The 24514-nt window shown below is 39.8% G+C and overlaps 1 protein-coding gene across 1 annotated transcript; it reads left to right on the top strand.

Moving 5' to 3' along the window:
- Positions 1–1805: 1805 nt before the first annotated feature.
- On the top strand, positions 1806–23960 carry TSPAN3 (tetraspanin 3). Its single transcript, XM_084293505.1, has 7 exons — positions 1806–1942; positions 12556–12747; positions 13760–13834; positions 16916–17017; positions 18113–18265; positions 18512–18595; positions 23429–23960. The coding sequence occupies exons 1-7, from the start codon at positions 1880–1882 to the stop codon at positions 23519–23521; spliced, it is 762 nt and encodes a 253-aa protein (XP_084149631.1). The 5' UTR covers positions 1806–1879; the 3' UTR covers positions 23522–23960.
- Positions 23961–24514: the final 554 nt, after the last annotated feature.

Raw genomic sequence — 24514 nt, 5'->3', positions numbered from 1 at the left:
CTGCTCTAGTACTATAGACAACTTGGCTGAACCTAGAAAGCTAATGTGGATTTGCTGCTAGAATGTTTTCTTCCTGCTTCTCTCTCTAGTGGTCCTGCTGGTGGCAAGCAAGGTGCTGAGGTCCAGCCAGGGAGTCGTGAGGCATCGAGATCCTGCCGGCGACCCGCAGGGGAGGTGCTGAAGACCGGAGTCTGCTGACAACCACCCAGCACCAGGGCAGCTTTCCACAGAGGACCATCTCGACGCCGGGGCTGCTGCAAGGACAATGAACCAGCAACAGCGGGAGCAGCCAGAGGAGGAGGCCCCTGGGGATGAGACATGCCCCATCTGTCTGGGCCAGCTGTCCAACGCGGCTCGGGTGGACCCCTGCGGGCACTGCTTCTGTCTGCAGTGCATCCAGCCCTGGGCCACTCAGAGGTGCACCTGCCCAATGTGCCGTGGGCGTATTGAGGCCATCGAACGCTTGGAGCCACCCGCCCAACGCGATGCCTCACCCCCCCGCCGAAGAATGCAGCGCAACGCGGGGATGGGGCAGCGGCAGCAGCGGCAGAGGAGCCCCAACTACCGCTCCCGCAGTGCCTCGCCCCGGCGCAGGGAGCGCAGCCCCTTCGAAGAATGAGGGATGGTCCGAAGGCGCTCCGGGCACAGACTGAATGAGGACATATGGTACGATGACCTCGATGATATCTCCTGGCTGCGTCGGGTCCAAGAAGAGGAGCCGGGGTCTGGCGACCATGTAGGCCGCCAGGCCCGGCGCCGGATCTGAAATAACCTCAGCTGGGGGTTGGCTGGGGGTGGCAGCCACAATTACCCCCCTATTAAGTTAGGAGTTTTCCACCCTACAAAGCCTCTGCCTGCACTTCTTCCTGCATAGGTCAGCAGGAGGCTGAACGCAGCCCTCTCCTGCTGTCCGCACCGCAAAGTGGTTTGGGGATGTCGGCTGTTGACGGGGAATGGCTGCAGGAGGCGGGTCCCCAAGTGAGACTTGGGGACAAGAAGTCATCACGGGAATGGGAAAGTGTTGGGGATGGGAGCAGCACCAAAGGTGACCTGGCCCGACTGGGAAAAAGGCTGACAGCAAAAGTCTCCTAAAAGCCTGGCAGCAGAGAATGCCTGCTAGCTGGGGAACCGGGCCTGGCAACCTGCAGAATCCTTGGAAATCTCTTGGAAGGTTCCTCACAGGAAAACACTTCATGCTTCACCTTTACACACACTGTTGATAGCAGGATAGTTAGCAAGGCAACCCAGCCAGGGAGATCCTGACAGTGGTCATTTAGGAAGAGATGTCTCAGGCTGCTTCTCCTGTGGGGACATAGCTCAGTTTTTGTGTTCCAGCGCTCTCAGCACTGTTCTGAGAGGTTAAGCAGCACTCAGGGTGCAGCTGTAATTCCTGAAACGTTTACTTTTAGCTCAACTGAGATTTGTAGGTAGTCCCTGAAACTGTCCATACCTCTGACTGAGGCAATCGTTGAGGGCTTTTTTTTTTTCTTTTTTTTTTCTTTTTTTTTTCCCTCACAATCTAAACATCCACTGAAAGAAGTCATTATTAGTACAGCGGATATCCAAGGGCCACTTCAGTCTATGCTGCTAATGGGTCTGACAAAGCCCGCCCTCCTCGTGAGGGAAGGGACGGCGAAAGCTGACCAAAGCTCTCGCGCGATGCACCTCGCAGCTGCCCGCCGCAGGCTCCTTTAAGGGGGAGCGGTCGCCATCTTAGGTTCCTCCGCCCCCCTCCCGGCACGTGACGCAGCCGGCCGCCATCTTAGGCTCCGCAAGCCACTGCCTCGGCTTGCTCGGGTCACGTGGGGGCGGGGCCGGCGGCGGAGCGGAGCCGAGGGGCGCGGAGCGGGGCCGGGGGCTGAGGGGCGGCGGCGGCGCCATGGGGCAGTGCGGCATCACCTCCTCCAAAACCGTCCTGGTCTTCCTCAACCTCATCTTCTGGGTGAGTCTGGGCGCCTCCGGGGCCGGGGGGAGCTCCTGTGGGGCGGGGGGAGGCCTTGGGCCTGGGCCGGGGAGCCGCGGGCCGGGGGCCCTGAGGGGCCGCGTCTCTTGGGCGCCGTCCCGGCCTCGGTAGCGGGCGGCTGGGAGCGTCCCCGTGCCGCTGTGCCGCTGCCGTGTTTGGTTCAAGGCCGTGTGACAGACGCTTCGTGCCCTCTCCTTGGGGACCTGTGCCGGAGCGCTGTGCGCAGCCCGTCCCTGCCGAGCCGCCCTCGCCTCCGAAGTTGAGAGGTGGAGGGAGCCTCGACAGCCTGGTAGCGACGGTGTAAAGAGCACGAGAGACGCTTGTGTAACTGAATACACCTTGAGCCGCGTTATTGAGGCTTTCAGGTCTGCCGGCTTAGACTTTAAAGAACTGTTACAGCCACCTAGCTTTTGGCCTTCTATCTAACACGACTGTTCTAAGTACTTAGTGGTAAGTATGTAGTATGTTGCTTTTTTTTGTTTCCCCAATGGTTTAGGACAGCTCTGTGATACACATGTAACTTAATAGTCTAACAGCGAGTCTTGTGGTTTGTTTCTTCCAGTGAGCACAGCTGCATCGTGCTATTTACACATTGCTTAAACCTGCCGCAACTACAGCCAGCAAGACAATCCTGTAAGCTGGCTGTGGGCTTAGTGCAACAGTAGGCTGCTGTAAAACCCCTTTCTGAGGATGGACTTAACATGACAAGCTGTAGTTTGACATCTTACTCACTGTCACAAGTGCCCTCTCAGAACAATGTGTGCATAAATGAAACCACATTTAAGGCTATCTGTGTATTTTAAGAATTCCTTTTCTGGTTTTAGATCCTGTGTTTCTCATCCTGTAATCCCAGCTTCAGGAACAGAAGATTTGTTGTCCCAGCTGCTCAAAGATTTCAGCTTTGAAAAAAGGGTAGTGGGTAACAAGATATTAGAACATAAAAAAGTAGCTATATTTAGCGGAATAACTAATAGTGAAAGCCATATGAAAGCTAACAAATGTTAGAGGATAAATGTTCTTGTCTAAATTTTTACAAAGGAATGTCTCTCTTGGGTGCCTAAACACGAATCATGGTCAGGCAAGATGCATGCCTGTGCAGTCTCACTGACATCTGTGTATACAGCTGTTCAGAGACATGAACAGTAAGTGTGAGGCATATTTGACTTTTAAGTGGAGCATGTTAGGAATAGCTCATTTTCACTGAGGTGTATTAGCTCCGTTATTTACCTTTGAAGTATCATGTAGCTGCATCAATCCTTTAGCACAGCCATTTGTTTGGAATCTGCTCTGAAGGGTGTGGCTTTTTGTTATGTGCAAATGGCATTAAAAAAAAAGGTAATTTGGTGGCTGCTACAGAATACTTAGTTTTTCACTGGACATGTAGGTAGTCAGCGTTGCATCTTGAAGTAGTGTTTTTTTCACCTTGGTTGCTGGTTTAAATTAGATTATGTCTAATAAATGAATGCGTTCTGCATGCAATTTCTCATCCACCCCCTAAACTTCAGTGAGTTTTCATGTTTTATAAATATGAAAAGTATTGCTTGCTATTTGCTGGATGTAATAATTTAATTGCAAGTGCAGTTATCCAGCTTAAACAGAGATAAGTGCAGAAGTTATTTTGTGTAATGCTGAATGGAGCGCTTTTCCATTTTTAATGGCTTTAGTTTTGAGACAAACTTGATTCAGGACAGATTGTATTTAGATACAAAGTATTTCATGTCAAATTAAAATGCCATTGATGTATTCTGCAAACCATAAGTGAGAAGTCAGCTTATGCGGATAGTTTTCTGACAGGCAAGCAGCTGAACAGCCATGCTGCTAAGTTGCATGTAGAATGATAAAAGCATGCTTCCCAAAAAGTGAAAATCACAAAATCCGTGTTTTGCCTCTTTAGCCAAGCTACGTGCTAAAAATAGGAAAAGAATTCATTCGTCTTTCTTGCATAGTTTGAGCAAAAGTAGCACATCTTCATTTTAAATAGCAGAAGAGAAAGGAAGCATTTGAATTCTTGATCTAGCATGTTTCATTTGGTGTTTGAGCTTAATGTCTATGTTGCATTGTCAACTAGATGGTCACTAAATGTTAATTGCTTCTGTGCTGTTACAGAAATCTTTTGATTGTTATTCATACATAGTTCCAGTTCTGGTAATTAGATCATTCAGATTTGCACTGAGACTTCTGACAATAATCAATAGCCTATAATTTGTCACGTAACTCTGAAACCTCATTTAATTTCCTTTATAAACTTAATATGTCTCTTTAGGGTTTCATATATAAATCTCATCATCATGATCATCGTCATCTTCATGGTCTGTAGATATATCAAGTTGCTTCTGCATTTAAACTTAGGATTATTTTGATGAAGTCACTGAAAGATCTGCTAGACTAGCCAGGCAAATCAGGATTCAAGGAGTGTTTGGATAATGCTTTCAGAAATATGGTTTGATCCTTTTTTGGGGGTGATCCTATGTGGAGCCGGAAGTTGGACTTGATTCTTGTGTGTCCCTTCCAACTCAGGATATTTTATCATTATATGATTGTAACTTCTCCCTTACCATGGGTCTAAAATTTGTGGGAGGGTGTGAATGTTCAGAATGCTTTTATAGTTGAGTCTTCTGAATGTGAGATGCTCAGAAAATTACCACTTCTGCTGCCTGAAGAAAAAGCAGAGACTTCTCTTGTTATGCTCTGTAGTCTAGAATGCAACTTGTTAAAAATAATAATGATGATATGCATTCTGAGTTCATGACTACTAAACATGTTGGTCCTTTTTTTCCTTTAGTTCTATTTTCTATGTTATGTTTAACTTGATGGGCTGTTAGTCTAGAAGAGAGTTGGGAAATTGCTTAGTATCAGCTGTTGTTTGGATACTGTGAACCTAATGATATATAGATGAGAAAATTTAAGATATCTACTGTAAGTCTTCAAGTATTTTTGATGCTATTATCAGTTGATCTCTGCCATCCATAAGGTAATTTGAAGCCGTGGGGTATGAAGTGCTATGGCTGTTACCGGAAAGGCCTGTGTTACTGCTGTTTACTTGGGCAGGCCTCAGTGTGCATTTAACTCTGCGATTAACTGCTTTAGTCCTGTTTCCAGGAGAAAACTAATCCTAGGAAAAGCTGGGCATGAACTTATGTGTATTTAATTTGATGATCCTGGTTGAACAGCTATCAAATGAACACAGTGATATAAGGTAAGGGCAAGAAACAAGAGAAAGCTTAGGAGCACAGCACTGTGGGACCACACCTCTAAACAACAGCTATGTCTATTAGATCAGTATGACAGCAGTGTCAAAAAAATACCTCAGTTTTGAAGAAGTGTTTAAGAACAGAAGAAGCAGCTTAAATTGTGATGCTTTCTTATATGTAAAGAGCGTTGGTTTGTTCTACTGTTTTGTTGATGGAACTTCTGCTTGTATGAAGCCACAATACTATTCCTATTCAGTATGAATCTATTGCAGTGTGCTGTGAGATGTTTACCTCAGGCTTCTGAGTGTGTATTGCAGTAGCTCATATAATTTCTTTTAATTCAGAAGTTCTCAGATAGTACTGTTTGGTAATGTCTAGGGTTTAGAAATACTGGCAACAAGAAAAAACATCAAGTTTTGTTTGTGCAGGTATGATTTCATATTAACAAATCCTGCAGTTGACAAGGCTGTTTCTGTAAAATTAATACAGAAAAAGCATGTTGGCAATAGCAAGTTCTTTTTGCTGCTACAAATTGTTGCTGGGAGAAGCAAGCTAGCTTAAATGGTACTGCCAAAGACTTCTGCCAAGACAAGCTGTCCCTGTTTGTGGCAGCAGGCATAAAGAGCAGTGCCTTCAGTTATACCCACAAACCTTCATAAATCATTAAGAATAAAGTTCTCTTGTTTTTCAGTATTGGAGTCAAATAGGTTGTCATTTCTAATAATTTTACGGCTGTTCCATGTTTGTCTTTCAAGGCTTCTGAAAAAGGCAGCATGCTACTAGGTCATAGCTGTACACATTCGTCATCTGTGACTTCTAACTTTAATAACCCAAACTCCCCTGAATTTGCTAGTGGTTCTACACGTTCTGAGAAGTCCTGTTCTGGTATTTATTAAGTTTTCTGGTTGACATCATTAAAAAAAAATCTTGTTTCTATATAGTCTTATGAAAACTATTTTGTGGCCTGTTTTTTTAAATGAGCTGGAGAAACTGCCTTCTCACAGCAGGACATAGTTTATTGTATAGAAAGTTGGATATCTGCTGTGAACATGCAGCTGACTTTAAAAAAAAAAAAAAAAGTGGTAGTCATCAAGAATAGTATGATGTAGATCTTATGAAACATTCATTTGAATTTTGGATAACTTGGCAAAGAATGCTTAAGCCTATAGGTACTTCATAAATGCAGCAATAGGAAGCATCAGTTCAAACTTGCCCTTCTTGGAAAGATTAGATGGAATTGCTAATTTTCTTTTCCCAAAGGCTTTTGAGAGGGAGCCATAGCCCAGTTTTCTATGTAAACAATTATTGATGAGAAAGAAGTAGAGGAGTGGTCCGGAAGCCATTGGGTTTTATGGTGGATGGATACCAATTTAAGCAAGTAGAGAAAAGAATGTCAAGTGAGTGTGTATTTGTTTTAGAAGGAACTGGAGAGGGAGATAAAGAGTAGCAGAGTGCTGAGAGGAACCTAAAGAGAAATAAACAGTAGAGGGCCTTATCCTTTAGGGTCTTTGAGGTTAAAACTGAGAAACTCAACTTTGAAGGAGAGAAAGGTGAAAAAATTAAACATGAGGAAAATGTTTTGTATCTGAAAGTAATCAGGCTGTGAATATCCTAGTGTGTTGAACAGGTCAGAAAATGATGGAGAAATACAGTAGAAGTCAAATGGAGAAAAAAGTAGTGTGAAAAAGAAACAATTTGTAGTGTGCTGTTGCAAGAAGTCCAAAAACTGGATAGTAACCCATGATGTCAATGCCTATATATATGTGCAGGTAGAAAATGTTGTCATTGGCGTGCATGGAGAAAAGGAGGTGTTAAGAAGAATGAAACAGATACAGTTGTAGACCCCTAAAGTCTTGAGTGCATGGCATTTTCTTAAAAATGCACATTTCCAACATACTAGAGGGGCAGTGAAAATTAAAAGATTCACTGAAGCCTGAACATAAAGCAATAGGTTGGGAACACAGCATGTCAGAGTACACCATAGATGTGTTTTACAATCACAGTCTTGACAGATACTTTGGGAGTGGAATGACAAGTCTTTGGGCTGAGTGGTATCTGTATAACCACCGAAACTTACCCATCAGTGATGGTAGTGTTGGCAGTTCTAAGCACTTATTATTGTCTTTCAGGTTTCAGTGTCCTTATCAAAAAGGGTGACATACCTTCTTACCTAATCAGATATCAGGTGAAAATGGTTTCTCCTAGCATATGATACTTTGCTGCTACCTTCATTTGCTTGTTCAGAGACTGTTTTAAGAAAAACAGTGAGTAAAATGAGGATTCCAGAGAGATGAGTGTTCTTTAGCCCAGGTAAATGAAAGAGTACAAAAAAAAAAAAAAAAAAAGTAAGTCTCTGTTTGGGTCTTACTGTGTCCCCGGAGTGTCCAATAGCAAAAGTAACACGAAGGACAGTGCTTTGTAGAGATAAGTCTTCTGAGTTCCCTCCAGATTTGTTGGGGAAGAGCATGAGTGGGGTAGTATAGGAAAGCATTAGTATGTAAATGGAGCTGCGATTTCTATTGATAAACAAATGGTCAGCAGAACCAGTAGTCTGGATCTGTTATTTTCCAGGCATCTTCCTAAGCAGCAAAAACTTCAGCTTTCAAGCTGCTGCTATGTATGAGGATTACTGGAAGTATGAAGGCAGTTCTTAATTTGCAGCCTACTTAAAATGATTCAGGGTTTGTCTAGACACTGAGTAGGCTTGTACAACTCAGTGCATGTGAAAGGTGAAAGCTGACTTCTGGAAAACAGACATGGGTTTAGGAGGATGTTATTGCACCAGCCCAAAGACAGGGAGAACTCCCAGATTCTAAATATTCTTACCTATAATACTTCTCTTTTTGTTGTTGTATGCATTGCACATGAGATCTTCCAGTTTTCCCTCCAGTTACTTGCACGCTTGTGATGTTTTCAGTAGTTCCTTAGAGGCCCATGCCAAAGCAACTATACAAAGCTTTTCTGATCTCTGAGGTCTATCAGTAAATTTTATGAAAGGGGTATCTACGTGTTCTAGCCTTTTGCAGCAAACTGTTTTCATTGACTGTACTTGCCTCAGCAGTCTTTTTAAAGGTTAATTCATCCTAAAATAAGCATATGCCATGTCAGGTTCAGTACTGAAGTTAGCTGCAGACAGCTCGGAAGGGATGTGTGAATGCTGAATAACCAGCTGGCTCCCTGGAGCATGCATGTGACCTGGCGCAGATTCAGGAGCTGTTGCCATCTCTATTCAGAGCCTTGAGCAGTTTATTAGAGAATTCTTCTTTCAGGTCTTGCTTATCAAAGACTTACTTGAATGATAGGAGAAATGCATGGTTGTAAATAGATGTGAATAAAAAGCCACCATATTTGTTTAATTTGAGCATGCTTAGTATTCTGTTGATTTACCTTTTATTCTTCAGAATAATAAGCATTGAGAATTGGATTGGTTTATGTTTTTTAATTATCCTTGTGATAGAGATCTTAGTTTCTCTGCATTATTCCCTTTTTGAGAAGCAAATGACAAGCTCAGATCAGCTTCAGATTAGATAGAAGCTGTGTTTAAAAAACAAACAGTAAGCATAGGTTCAACTTTACCATTCTTGGACTTCAAGAGGGAAATGTGCAGCTCAACTGGTACAGCACTGACCAATGTGGAATATATACTTGCTATAGGTAAACCTAGCTCTTTGCCTATCACGCTACTTATGCTTTATTTATCTGAACATACAACACAGTGCTATACTATAGAAATGGAGCAAAACCTTTTGTGCTAAGGACCAGATCTTCTGGCTTAGTTTCATTTAAATGGGGTCCTGTTGTACATGCCAAGCCCATTTAATGATGCTGGCTAAAAGGTAGTTAATGAAAATTGTCAGAAGATGAGCAAAAAGGATTGCTCCAAAAGGACTCTCCTAATTCTAGCCAAAATGCTGATACAGGTACCTCTCCTTACCCTCCCTTGTTGATCTAGGGCATGCTCAGAAAAACACTAAGCATCACGTATCTGACATGGAATGAGAAGGGAAGGCTTTGAAACTTTTTTCCTGTGAATGAGAAGGGCAGCACTGCATTTTTTTCATAGTACTGCAAGAGACCAGATTACCTGTTCAGTAATAGTGCTCAACTGTAATACATGGAGGAAAAGAATTTGAATCTTCATAGCTTTTAAAACTGATCTGAGTATGAAAACTCTGGCAGGCTTTGTTTTCAGGTGCCTTGTTTCTCTAGAAGATTATTTGTTGAAGTGATTTTGAGGAAGGGGTAGTTAGAGTTCTGACTTCATTGACTAGGTGGCCGCTTCAAGCACAGAGGCCATGTCTTTACTTTCTGCTTCATGATTCTAGCACACAGTTTTCAGACAGATGAATCCACCCTGCTGCTTCCAAAATTCTGCAGCTTTATCCACAGAAAGTCCAGTTGTACAGCCTTTAGAAGCAAAACTGAAGGACAAATGCTGTCATGGTTGGTCAGTCACTCTAGTTCCACGTGTGAAAAGGTTTTAGTGATATCTTCAGACCACGTTCATATAAGATGAGGAGTCTAAAGAGGAACATGCATTGCCAGCTGTTATAAAATAATTTCTTTAAGAAAAAAATGCACTTGATGCTTGTTAGTATCTTAGACTCTATTAGCTAGACTCATCTTAAGCATAATACTGGAAAGGAAAAAGTTTCTCAAAAATGTATGCATCTCAAAGGGATGGAAAGTTAACATGTGTAGATGGCTTCTTAATGTTTAATTTTTTTCTTTCAAATATATTTTTTTAATGTACATGCACATCCAGTTATCAGGAATCTTAAGTCTTCCTTTATGATCCAGATTTTTCTTAGAAAAGAGGGGAGCTGCTTAAACATCCTCCCGTGGAGAAAGACAAAGGGGCTCACAAGTGGGTCTGATTACACTTCTGTGGTATATTTTCTATGGCTTGTGCCAGCTGCAGCTGTTTCTCTTCCACCTTACAAAATACCATATTTCTAAGAAGCATTTTAATTCTTCGAAGTGACAGATTACCTCACTGGCTTGTCATTCAAATGCTTTGTTGCTAGGCTACAGTTAATGCAATGCCATTGCTCAGTGACACTACTTTGAATCTTTGCTTTGTCTACAGAAATTACATGTCTGCGTTCTCACAGAATCACAGAATTGTCTAGGTTGGAAGAGACCTCAAGATCATAGAGTCCAACCTCTGACCTAACACTAACCAGTCCTCCTCCACTAAACCATATCACTAAGTTCAACATCTAAATGTCTTTTTAAAGACCTCTGGGGATAGTGACTCAACCACTTCTCTGGGCAGCTCATTCCAATGCCTCACAACCCTTTCGGTAAAGTTCTTCCTAACATCCAACCGAAAACACCCCTGGTGCAACTTTAGCCTGTTCCCCCCTCGTCCTGTCACCAGGCACATGGGAGAACAGACCAACCCCCACCTCACTGCAGCCTACTTTAATGTACTTATAGAGAGTATATAGAGACTTTTGCCATGTTGTACCTAACATGGCACAATTTCCACAGTTGGATTAGCAATTGGATGTGTTTTGTGCAAAGGGGCAATCTTAATAGTTAGCTCACTCCCTTTTTTGTTTGGTGATGCCTCACTTTTGGTATTTGACTTAATTTTCAGTTTCATTACTGTTATATCTCCATAGCACCTTTTGTTGGATGAGTGTGAGCCTTCTGGATGCTTTGAGATTCTTGCGGAGTATACACACTTACCCTCACTGCATACATAAAGGTAGAGGAGAAATACAATGTTCAGATCCACACAGAACTGAAGGTACTTCTGAGCTCACTCTTAATCCTTTTTTCTTTGAGCTAGTGTTCCTATAGCAAAGTGCTGCTGAGGATTCTTTGTATGTAAGGCTTTATGCTAGCAGTGTTTATGCAGTGCTGTTTGTGGGAAATAGTTGCAGTAATATTGCAGACTAAATATGAATCGTAGCAAACAGTGCTGAAATGGTAGGCAGCAGTTTTCTGATCACCTCTCTTGTTCTGTGCCACGCTGAGGAGTGTGAAACAGCCTAGGAGGCTGTGGAGTCTCCATCCTTAGAGATTTCCAAGACATTGGACAAAGCCTCAAGCCACTTGGTATGAATTCATTGTTGACCCTGCCTTGAGCAAGAAACTGGACTAAATGATCTCCTGATATCCCTTCTGGTCTGAATTATTTATTGGTTCTTTGATTCTACTGTAGTACGATGCAGCCTTATAGTAGTATAACTGCTGGAGCTAGGTGTGCACATCTGTCTGCCCTCTTCTTTCCAGCACATGGATAGGGGTGGTAACAAAACCACTGGGAAGGAAGGCAGGAGGGATGCAGCCTGCTGTATGCTTTCTCAGGTCAGAGCTGAAGTGCATGATATTCCAGCTGAATGTACTTCTGTTCCTCGGGTGTGAATTGGATTGTAAAGGGGATGCTACTCTTTACAGCAGGATTAAATTCCCCAGATCATGGCTTAGTCTTTGCATCTTCTGAGTGTGCTGTTTTTAGCTCAGCCTAGCAAGGCAGTGTGATTTGTATGTATTGTGACACCAGGGAAGTATGTAACATGAAGCATTCTAATGATATAGTCTGTCACTGCAAATCAATAGAATGTAATTGCTTCATTTTAAGGGATAGTAGGATTGCTTAACTCTGTAGCAATGGTGGTATTATTTGGTTCAGGCCATATAACCCTCCAGGACTTACTTGCTATGAAATGGTAGTAACCTGATGTGATGTTTTTTTCTACATTTAACAAAAGACCTTTTTATCCAATGGCTCTTTTTAGAAAGTCACTGCCAGAACTTCCAGTTTAAGAAGTCTGTAGGTATTTGATTCAGTCGTTCAGTAATTGGTATCTTTTACTTGGAAAAAAGCTGTTGCCTCTAGCAGAAGTTAGTCTACAATGCATATATCCATTCTGTCCTAACATTAAATCATAGGTAGTAGTCAGAAGGCAAAGTGGAGGAATAAGTAGTAGGAAATGGCAGGTAAAAGCTGCATGCGTGTTCTGAAAAGCTGTTCAATTACAAACAACTTGCTGTTTGAGTGGCCTGAAATCCTGTTATCAAAGTTACGTAGTTTGTAAGTGTAAAAAGCTAAGTTCATAGCACAGGAGGGAAAGTATTTGAGAAGAAAAGGGAGCAAGATTTTGATGTTCATTGCTTGGTTACCCTCATTTCTTAACTACATGCATCAGAAGGCTTCCATAATGCAGTCAGAACTGAATCTGCCTAGATGAAATGTAGTTTGGAAGCTGGAATTGGCTGGTCTCCATTTGAGGTATTCTGAACAAACATGTGCTATAATCTAGTGATGATGCCTTAAGAAAAGGTAAAAGCACTAGTTCATGTTATTTGATAAAATAATTGTTGCAAAGTAGCCTTGCAGAAAGGTTTAGTCTTCAAATAAACTTACAGTTATTGTGTCTATTATAGGCAGCAGCAGGCATACTGTGCTACGTGGGAGCCTATGTGTTCATCACATATGACGACTATGATCACTTCTTCGAAGACGTCTACACGCTCATTCCAGCAGTTATTATCATAGCTGTGGGAACACTTCTTTTTATTATTGGACTTATTGGGTGTTGTGCCACAATTCGAGAAAGTCGCTGTGGACTTGCTACAGTAAGTTGCGTATGATGGTGTTTGCGTGTTGTGTCTGTTCCTTTCCTCTTTAATTGATTCTGTAAAATATACTTTTTAAAGTTTTTTTTGTCTTGTTTTATTGTCTTAAATGTTGGCCTTGTATTTTGTTCTGACCACCTTTTTTTTTTTGTTTTGAATGATGGTGTTGAATTTGCTGATTCTGGCAGCAGAAGACTCAAGTTCAACTTGTTAGAACAGTGAACATCTTAAAAAAAAAAAAGTTATGACTTAATTAGATAATTAAATCTCATTTATCTGTTCTGATTGAAAAGCTAAAATTGCAGAAGGAGAAGGATGAGCCAGCCAGGAGCCTTCTAGTGTTAAGTGTATTGCACTGAGAGTGACTAGGGGTGGTTATGATGCCTAAATTTTCTCTGTATGGCTTAATTTGAACTCTTAGTTTCAAGGAATTTGTCATATGTTTCCAAACATTTTAACTGCAGATTCAGTTTGTGTATTAGGCAGGAGAAGAAGAGAGAGACCGCTTTTAAACTGTCTCCATTTTGTTGCTTTTGGATTCTGTGTGTGGTTCTTTAACAGTTGAAGTGTTCATAAACATACCAAGATGAATGCATAGGTTGCTATTGCTGTTAGTTGTTTCAGGGCTTAATCTGAAGAAACATTTCCTTAATCCATCTACAACTTCTAGTAACAGTCTGGGTCACTTGTGTGATGTGGCAGTCCTATTCATCTAATATAAGAGTGAAAAAAGCACTTGGTTAAAACATTCAATTTAAATTTTTTTGGTCTTAATGATCAGCACTTGCCTGGCTAGGCAGTTTTAAGTTGTATTACTTGGTAAAGCTATGAGCATTAAAGCTTCTTGAATTAAGTTACTTCTGGACCCATTTGGTCAACTTAATTGCCTGCTTTAGGTTAGTTGCTGAGTTAAAACCCTAAAAGACGTATAATAAATAGCAAAGGCTATATTGAGACTTTCAGAAAAATGTGTGAAATTATTTGCATAAATATCCTGGATTGTATTTTACAGTTTGTGATCATCCTGCTCTTGGTTTTTATTACTGAAGTTGTGGTGGTCGTTCTTGGATACATCTACAGAGCAAAGGTAATAACCTCTCAATTTCAGAAATGTTTTGTTTTAAACTGTGACCAAAATACAGAGGTGTAGCCTTTTCAGCCTTCTCTGTATGTGATTGCAAAACTGTAAATGGATATTCATTAAGGGAAAACTGTTAGAGATCAATATCTTAAAATTTAGAACAGCAATATTCCTGAAAGCAAAGCTGAAGCTTTTCTCAGAGGGAAAGAAAAAAACCTGCATGGAACATATCGATGACAATTGAATGCTACAAGGGAGTCTAGGTAATTAGTACCTTCCAATTTTCCAGATGGCTTTCTAGCCTATTTATGCTTTTGACTAAGTGCACGTTTTAGGTTACACAGTATTTGAACATATTGCATATCAAAACAATATGCCCTAGCTTAAATGTTGGCTTACTGTCTATGAATTAACACTGCTTAATAATCAAGCCAAATAGACTGAATGTGTTAATGTATACTGTCTAGCTTTATGCAGCTTGTTGGCAACGGCTGTGGGGTGTGGCTAAAGAAATTGACTTCTCCCACTGTTTTATTAATGGAATTTCAGAAAACAGGGCCAGAAAAATGAAATTAAATATGCTTCTACCAATATAACATGGTAAAAGTATACCGTGTGCCATTAGAGATACCACAATGTAGTTTGAAGAAAATAAAAGTTTAACTTGCAGTTTCACCAACTGTTGTATCTGTCTGCATGTCAATGTTGCAGGAAAAAAATCAGCAGAAAAAAGTTATAGCTGTGAAATACTTGATGGCATTATAGTCCTGTCTTAATAGCAAGGTGAATTAAAGCCCCATTGACCTTCTTTTAGCCCATCTGCGTTTATATAAGCAACAAAGGACTTCATAGTTCAGTCCTGCTTGCTTGCCTTTTCTGGAAGAAGCAGTGTCAAGCATTAAGGAAAAATTTAGTCTTGTTTTGTTAACTGAAAGAAAACTGCTTCAAATAAGCAGCTAACAAGAAGACCCTGATCTGTGTGTTATTAATCTTTGTTACAGAATAGATTGCTTCAACAGTAATGTTCTGTTGAAGATACTTAATTTAAGGATACATTCTCACAGTCTGCATTAGGTTTCAAGTATCTTGGCAGAGTTGATCAGCTGGGACTCTAGTTGGTAGTTAAAGTAGTCCTTAGAAGCAATTGAGGAAAGCTGTATGCTTCCTGGAGAAAGGGAAGCATGTTGAGTTCTTACATGATAGCTTGAATGATTGCTTTCTGCTCCAATACATGCAGAGCTGGTGTGCTACAGTGTAGTGCAGCAATTACCATGTCTCTGATCTGGACAGAGAAGCAGTTCACTAATCTCTGGTTAACAGGATTCAGAGCATGTAGAAGAAGATGCATATATCTTTCTTTCCTAGCCTGTCTGAAATTACACACTTGAAATTACACACTGCACAGCCATTTGCTCACAACTGCCCCCCTTGCTTCTTTCCCCCCAATGGGATGGGGAAAGAATCAGGATGAAAAAAGGAAAAGCTCTTGGGTAGAGGTAAAGACAGTTTAATAGGACAGAAAAGGAAGAGAAATGATAATCATACTACAATGTACAAAGCAAGCAATGCACAGTGCAATTGCTCGCTACTCACCCACCACTGCCCAGCCTGTCCCTGAGCAGTGGTCCCCTCCCATCCTGGCCAGCCACCCCATATGAATTATACCATATGATGTGGTATGGTATGGGATATCTCTTCTGTCAGTTTGGGTCAGCTGTTCTGGTTCTGTCGCCTCCCATCTTGTGCGTTGTTCACCCCAGCTTCCTTGCTGGCAGGGCAATACAAGAAGCTGAAAAGTCCTAGACTTAGTGTAAGCACAGCTCAGCAACAAATAAAACATCAGTGTGGTATCAGCATTATTTTCATCCTACATCCAAAACATGGCACTATACCAGCTACTAAGAGGAAAGCTAACTCTATCCTAGCTGAAATCAGGACAATCGTTAGTTAAATCATAACTGATTTCAAATGGGTCTGAAAGAAGCTGCCTGCAAAGGCTAGATTGACTTTAAGTCGTGTCTTGATACAGATCTGCTTGTGAAGATAACAAGCATTCTTGTGAGGGGAAATGAAGCTTGTGCTGTTGCAGAAAATTCTTCTCTTCAAACAGTTTCTCTTTGCAACGATGCGTTGGCAAGATCTTCCTACTATAACTTGTGATCTAAAGAACATGCTCGCTTGGTTCCTGTTTGGTTCTGAGATGAACATTCTTTGCACATAATTCCCACTGAATGCAACAGCCCTGAATTGACTTTTTTTTTCTAATCTTACTCTAGTACCAAATTTTGGCAACACCAAATTTCCTGTGCATTTAAGGAACAATTTATACTGAAACTTATTACTTTAAAGGTTCTAGTAAGGTTTCCTCTGAAGTGGGAATTATCAGAAGTCTTTTGGGGGACAAGTGATGATTACTGGGTGGCATCCATTTTTAAACACATGTACTTGACAGCATCTTTAGCAGCTTGACTCATCTGCAGTAGCTTTAGGAGCTATTCCAGTAGCTGTTGCTATGTACCATGTACTGCCACCAACATTTCTCAGAAAGCATGGGGGTGGTGGACTGAACAGCGACCTTGGACACTGTAAGCTAGAATAGTCAGCCAAAAGAGCTGATCTTTGGGAATTCCAGTGCTTTGATCAGAAGGGGCAGAACAGGCCACATGACTTAATGATATCCTCATGGTTCCTAACAAAATGACTTAGCCTGGATGGTTATGCTGGTTTTGGTTTGGAACTTTCAAGGACTAGAAAGTGGAAAGGTGAATATGTGGTCTTACAGAGAGCTCTTCTCTTCACAGTGTCTGCTGTTATGCCCATGGTGTTATAGTAGAAGTCATTTCCTTTCTGAGGTGCATTGCAAAGCTACTTTGTCTAAAATCTTACCAAATGTAGCTGCACATTTTTTTCTTGGTTGTAAGCTCATGATATCTTTGCAAAAGTCAGGACATAATTTTAAGAAGCTATACCACCAGAGCATGCTAATTTAAGATACTAGCAAGTTGTCTTGGTTTCTTGAGTTCTGTAATTAGTAGTGGAATTATTTTGTTGGTGTGCTAATGCTGGTGCTTTGCTAATGCTTTGCAGGTGGAGGATGAAGTTGATCACAGCATTCAGAAAGTATACAATGGATACAATGGGACAAATCCTGATGCAGCCAGTCGTGCCATTGACTACGTACAGAGGCAGGTGAGACTGCCAGATGCGTGAAGTAATTTTACTGGAGCTTTTCAGTCCTTTCTGTCCATAAAACGCAGGTGCTATGTTACTCTGCTATTTGTGACACATCTTCAGCAGTTCTGACAAACTTAGTAAGCAGCAGTCAATAAATAACTGAACTCTGTTATGATGAGTAAAATTATGAAATTGTTGGTGGGAAGGTGTACTTTGTGGGGGTTATCAGTGAATCAGTATTTGTATTCAAATATTTAGTACTTCTGTTTTTCTGCAATGGGATTTTGCAGCATGCTCTTATCTGTGCAGTTTCATCTAGAACCTCCTGGGGAAGAAAATTGCTCTAGAGTCTAGGTGAATGTTAGTCTTGTGAGTTGCTGGATGGGGAGGGGGGGAATTATGGAAAATGCAGGAGCTTTCAACGTTCTTCGAACTGCATCAATAAAATCCTAATATTTTTATATTAAATACCTAGAATGTTGAAAGCAATGATAATACTTTTTAATACATTGCCTAAATTGCCTCCTGAAATGAAGGACAGGCTCATAAACTAATCCTTAGGGCGGTACCTCTGAGACTGTACTGTACATATGAAACTCCAGCTCTGAACAGAACTGTATGTTCAGTTGGTTCATTCTTGAAGGCTTCCTCTTTCGCATAGCCACATATCTATGCAGCCATATAAAATGAACTTCAATTCTGCATTGAAGTCTTGTGAGAAGAACAAACTCTGGTTCATGCCAGGACTACATCCAGAGAGTGTAGTTTTTTTCAAGCGTCTGTCATAAACTTTGATAGAGCTGTTTCGAGCAGTAAATATAACATTTTTTGTCTTGGGGGCACAAAGGAAAAATGGCTTATCAAATGTTCCCCAAGAACTGGCATTTCCAGTCTGTTTTCTAAGGACTTCAATGACTTAAGGCTGCAGGCTACTTAATAATCCATTCAGTCCATGATTTACTTTGATAATGCTGTCAAAGAACGTCTGTTACTGAAGTAATAAAGTCAACCAAACCTTAACATGTCCATGGTTTTGGTATTGTAATTAGAACTGTCTCATCCAACTTCGTGATTGGTAAACATGGTGAATCTTTACCTGTATGTTTTCAGCTGCGCTGTTGTGGGATCCATAACTACACAGACTGGGAGAACACTATCTGGTTCAAGCAAACTAAGAACAACAGCGTTCCACTTAGCTGTTGCAAAGCAGCTCTCAGCAATTGTACTGGCAGTTTGACCCGTCCAATGGACCTTTATTCTGAGGTAAGACAGCCAAAACATGAGCTCAGAGCAAAGTACAGGTCGCGTGCTTTTGCTGACAATCATTTAATTTTCTGTTTAGTGGAACTGTAAAGTTTGGGGTGAAAGGAATTATGATTAATAGGAAATAAATACGTCATCTAAAGAAAAACTTTTTATATTTGTGCTCTGTTTGATGCTTTTGAGGGTTTTTGTTGTGTATCTAAATGTGGTTGCCAGAAGGATATATAACAAGCCTACTTGTTTTAGGGCTGTGAGGCTCTGGTTGTAAAGAAGCTTCAAGAGATAATGATGTATGTCATCTGGGCAGCACTAGCATTTGCTGCTATTCAGGTAAGCGAATATTCTTTATTTATAAACTCAAATGAAATTGTGAACTGCTGTCCAGGTTATTACAGTTATGTACAGGGTGTCAACAGCTTTGGTTTGTACTTGGTTTGAGAGACAGATGAGCCTCAGTCAAAAGGACCTAAACACCTTAACACAGAACTTCTCAACTAAGCCTGGTTTAAAAACTACTGTGAGAAGAATGTGCATTGTTAGATTTGAAGGCAGCTGAACATTAACAGTAGTAATTAACTAGAATGTAAATAAGTTACATCTTGAAAACTGATTATCTGTAAGCATCAAGTATCTATCAATGTGCTCTGAAAGCATTTAACACTTGAATTTGTATAGTATTTAATTTACAGCTTTGAGACAGATGGCTCGTGCTTCATGCTGTTTTAGAGGTACATCAGCTTAAGTATGCTTCATGGCATGTGTACAGTGTTGACACCCACAAAATAAGGCAGGGTTTTCGATAGCATGTTCTGCTTTTGTTGGGTTGATCTTTGCATTGTCTTGAAGGTGCTGTACTAGTACAAAAAAAAAGCTCTAAGCTAGAGACAGCAGCTACTTAAAATTGAATGAAGGTTGTCTCTCATAGGAATCCAAATTGTTGTAGTTTCTCTGGTCATAAAAAGTAACTGGGGAAATAAAACTAATGTGCATCTCATTATTTACTAAGATTAAAAACAAACCTATATGACAGTGTCTCTTAAACATTTCTGTACTATCAAAATTTTGTGCTTTCATTAATCAGGCAGGTTTAGTACATTAATCATATTTTCAGTTTGTGTCAGTATTATGGTCTCTGAGAAATCCCAAGGGATTTAAAAACTGATTTCGAAGTAATTTTATGCCCTTAATAGCATTTGAATTCAGAAAACATTGTTCCTGTTGAATTGAGAAGCTTAAGCACTTTAATTTTCAAAACCAGCTTTAGAGCTGGTTTGTATGTTTGAAGGTAAGTAAATAATCCTTTGCAAACAGTTTTGTGAAAATAGCCAAATTTCTATTTCAGTGCTGCACTGCAAGGCTGTAATCATAGGTAACAGTGTATGCTGTAATGTTGAATGGTCCAGAACCAGATTTCTTCAGATACGAAGTTTGAAATTTGGTGACATCTCTGCTTAGTCTTCCAAAGGAAGATTTTTAAATTATCATTCTTAAAATTTTAACTGTTAAAGCAATACATGTATTTAGTCTGTTCAAACACTGAAATATTTCTGTAATTAAAATGAAGGTATTTCCACAACCATAGTTACTGTGGCAGATTTTTACGTATGAGAAAATGTATGTTATGAGGCTGGGTGAGCTGAATAGAGAGAAGGAGGCATTGCTCCCAATGCTGAAGTTTGCAGGTTGATCCATAGGTCTACTCTAAAGTGCAGCACTATTGTAATCCTCTTTGGGATTGGACCAGAATTTCTACCACAAGTAGAATGGAAATGTTGACCGCTTGTGTCCTTCTGTTGTTCCTGGGTCATCAATTCTAGGCAAGCATGGTGTTTTTATACTTTCTGCAGTGGATACGCTTTGATTTGTCTCCAAGTGTCAGTAATCAAGCTATTGGCAAAAGTACATGGATAAACAGCTTGGAAGAAAATAAGAATATCAAAGCAATTTCTTTCTTTGCTGCAGTGTAACAATGTGTCAGAAGTTGTGGCATTGGTTTAGACAACTGAATAAAATAGAGTACAGGGTGTTAGGAATACCTTTGAAATTTCTGTCTAGTAATATTCACTGAGTGGTAATCAGATTTAAGTCTATCAGAGGTCATATTCTTGTATCTTTGCTCCACATTTCAAATGTTTGTAAATTGGCGTGTTTTAAGAAGGCTTTAGTTTAAGATAAGTTAATACTAAATCACATTCAAACAATTCTTTTTGTTGCCTCCCAAAACCTAGGATGCAAGTTATGACATCCTCCGATTTGGAATACACAATTGAAGTATGCACATAGCATGATTCTCTGCAAAATAGGCTGCAGGATAATTGCCATGTAGATAAAAATGTAAACTTCAGCAAATGGCCTGTAACCTAGGCTGTGTCCTGCAGAGGAAGAATAATCTGTTTTGGTCAGTTCTATTACCACTCCCAGAAATGCTGGGTAGAGTCCGCTCAGAATGGATTTGTAGTTTGTATGTTACGCAGTGCGGTAAGACTGTTCAAAATTTACCTCCTAGTTTGCAATAAGCAAATCTAGCTTTCACTGCTTTCTTTAAAATGAAAGACTGAGAAGATGAGGATAGAATTTTTCTAAGGATTTTAATTTATGGGAAAACTCAGTCTTTTTTGCATAGAATTAATTTCTGGTGTGTTTGTGTTCCAGTTACTCTTGAAGTGTATGGTAATTCCCTTGCCTAAAACACAGTGACAGCTCTGAACTATGAATAAATTGGAGGCAACCTGAAGGGAGCAAAGGTACTGCAGCACGCTAAGTGCTGCTTGATGAGCTGCAAAGTTCATACTTAAAGATATCTTCTGTAGTTAGCGATAATTTGTGAGATATTAAATTTGGCATATCTATACAGCCAGTGAGTTTTTTGAGGAAAAAAAAAAAAAAAAGAAAAAGAAATGTGGTGAAAGAAGATAGGCTATGGTTAATGCTAGCAGGCAAATCAAAAACATTGCTGACTGTGGGAGATGTCTAAACTTTCCTTGATGCTGTTCAGGCTTTAAAAGATTCATCTATCAGGACTCAACAGAATTCTAAAAGATTTTGTTTACAATATTATTAAGTAGAGATTGAAGAGATACAGAATCAAATGCTTTAAAGAAGGCTTTAGAAATGCTAGCACATCTTTTGAAAATTATATGCTGAATTATTTCTGTGAAGAAAATACTAGGGAGCCCATTCTGTGCTCACAGTGAATTCCAGGAATATGCTTGCTAGCCTCCTGAAGTGTGTAAATGTTTTTGATATTGACCCAAAAGCTGATCATATAAGTCTGCTAGAGTACTTGATTGTTTTGGATTTTACACAACTCCATAAATTGGATGTCTTCAGTCAATTGACCAGGATTCTTTACGTGAATAACCATAAATGTGATGGAACTAATTTTATTATTTGAAATATATGGATAGAATGACTAATGGAAAAAAAAAATAAAGGAGACATTTGTATAGCACTCTTCATTTTATCTTGTTTTCGTCAGCATAAAAAAGTTTTTGTGCTTGTAGCATACAGCCCTTCTTCAGAGGTTTGTAGCCACAGGGAGTTAATCACAGATTAATCACAGAATTTCTAGGTTGGAAGAGACGTCAAGATCATTGAGTCCAACCTCTGACCTAACGCTAACAGTCCCCACTAAACCATATCCCTAAGCTCTACAAATCTTACCACAAATCTTGCAAGTCTAGCTTTTTTTTTTTTTTTTTTTTTTTTTTCTAATTGTGGATGCTACCTCTTCCTTTGGAAGGGTTCTGTCCATGAAGAGTGCTTTTCATGTAACTCAGTTCTTCCTATTACTCTGACATGAGCATAATGCATATAGCATTTATAGGAGTTAGCCTGCGAACTGGAACCATCCAAGTACTAACTGAAAGTAAAGGAAGATTTCATTTTTACCAGTAGGCTGAAGGGCCATACTCTAGGTTACTCCCAATAGGCTATTTCTGGACCGGAGCTGAATTTGGGTATAGATCCAATGCAAAGAATAAAATACAAATAATATTTTTAATTTTTACATCTTGTTACTTTCCAGGAAACACAAAGCTTGGACTAAAATTTCATCATGCTTCTTAATCGCTGCTTATTTAGACTTAACTAAGATTTTAAAAACTTCTTGTATCTTTCAGCATGCTGAAGTACCGAGTTGCATGTACATTCAGTTAAGCTTTGGTTTCTGAAATTTGTTATGCATGTGACATTTGCATCAGACTTCATTTAAAAAAATAATTTTCCCATCAAGTGACGTGTTTTCACAAAACATCATGCTTTACACTTGGTTGGCTGGTCTCCAGTTTAATTCTTTTGTGCTTCCCATTCAAGTCATGTTCTTTTTAAATAACTTACAGCCTGGGTGATGCTTTATAATCCAGAGCTATGACAGGAGCGTCTTGAAATACTTTTATCTGTGAATAGTCTTTTTCCCTGTATGCATATTAAAGAAATCAAGATAATTTCTTACATCACTAGAAGCTATTGCCAATGATTGCAGACTTCAGAACACATCACTAAACTTCAATAAGTCTATACCTACCCCCCAAAAAAAAATCTACTCAAAAAAATGCAACCTTCCTAAAATCATACTCTGAATCCCTGATCATATTCATTTGATTCAAGTCTTATAAATGTATATCAAGTGATCATAACACTAAATTCCTAGCAAACTTGCCTACATAGTTACAGCTCTGAAATTTCAATGGCAAGAAATTTACTTTTAGTGAATAATTCACATTGGCCTTGAGTTTTCTAGTATAGCTTACTAACACTGAGCATTTGAAGTAAGGTGGAGCAGTTTCATAAAATGAAACTTTTTGTTTTGTTTTTCATCATAACAACTGAGGCTCATGTATTTGAATTTCACTTCATTGTCTTTCATAACACATGCAGTATCTGAAGCTGTATCTTTCAGGAAGAAATCAGTCATTTTTCCATCTGAATTTTTTGAGGCAGCATCCAAGTGGCTGACCAAATCCATGTCTAGGATCTTTCAAGAAATTAAGGCTGAAGTTTGTTTTTTGCAGCAGGAAGTGAAGCTTTTTTCAAGAACAATGCATTTGTTGCCATGTGTTATGGACATTCATGGTGCAATGAAGCATGCCGACATTTTCTGTGCAGAGGTTAAATCGTGAAGTACCTTCTTTGTACTCAGCTTGTTTTCTTTTTTCTCCATAGCTTCTGGGCATGTTGTGTGCCTGTATAGTACTATGTAGAAGGAGTCGGGATCCTGCTTACGAACTTCTCATCACTGGCGGAACCTACGCCTAGAAGAGAATGGGAACGTGGTTCAATCTTATCTCACTTGTGTGGAAGGTGAATGGGCCAGGTTTACTGCAATAGCTTTCTTGCCCTAAGCTTAGTCAAAGCACACCTTTCACAGATGAGGAGAGCTGTACTGTACACTGGTGACGGGCAAAACAACTCAGCTTTACACACACCCATATAATTACCTGTGACTTTCACTGTTTTAGCCAGCTATTCATGTATCTAAATGTTTTAGTATGCTAGTAAACTTTCTAATTTCAGAACCATTTGCAAGTTAAGTGTGATTTGGTTGATATGAAAGTCAAAGGATGTATGCCTATGTTGGTGGATTACCTCTAAGCATTAACTGACTGATTCTTGAGTATAGAGAGAATTTGTTAAACCTTCACTACATGGAACTTCTTTGGCCGAAGTTGTAAAAAAAAAAAAATATATATATATATATATATAAAAAAGCCAGCTGTATTCAATTTGAAAAATATTTTAACCTTGCCCATCACCAGTGTCACTTTTTTTAAAAAAAAAAACAAAAAAAAAAACACTTAAGTCCAGTAAACTTTATATATAATGATAAAAACAAAACAACAAAAAAACTAACCAAAATTTTAGGTACATAAGACTAAGTTTTGACCTTCAGAGATCAAACCTTTCAAGCATTAGTGTTTTAAAATATGAGCTGGCTTTTCAGGAGTATAATGTATGCACTACTGTTCTATAATGAAATATTTCATTTTTTTCTATGAAGAGCAGTTTTATGTGTTGAGTGAACTGTAGACTGTAGATCTTAAACTGGTTTGGAAATAATGTAGCCATGTAGAGTAGCGAAGTAGTATGTGAAAGTGATCTCAACTGTAAATAGTAAACCTGATTAAATAAATCTCTGTATATCCTCCCTATAAACATGTCTGGTTTTCTGTTTAAGATTCCTATGTATCTGTTCAAATGGTATCCTCATGTGCTGGAAGTGTAACCTGTCATGCATGAAAGCATCTGTCT

Source organism: Netta rufina, assembly GCF_964035555.1.
Source record: "Netta rufina genome assembly, chromosome: 11".
Lineage (NCBI taxonomy): Eukaryota > Metazoa > Chordata > Aves > Anseriformes > Anatidae > Netta > Netta rufina.
This window is presented reverse-complemented; position numbering and strand designations above follow the sequence as displayed.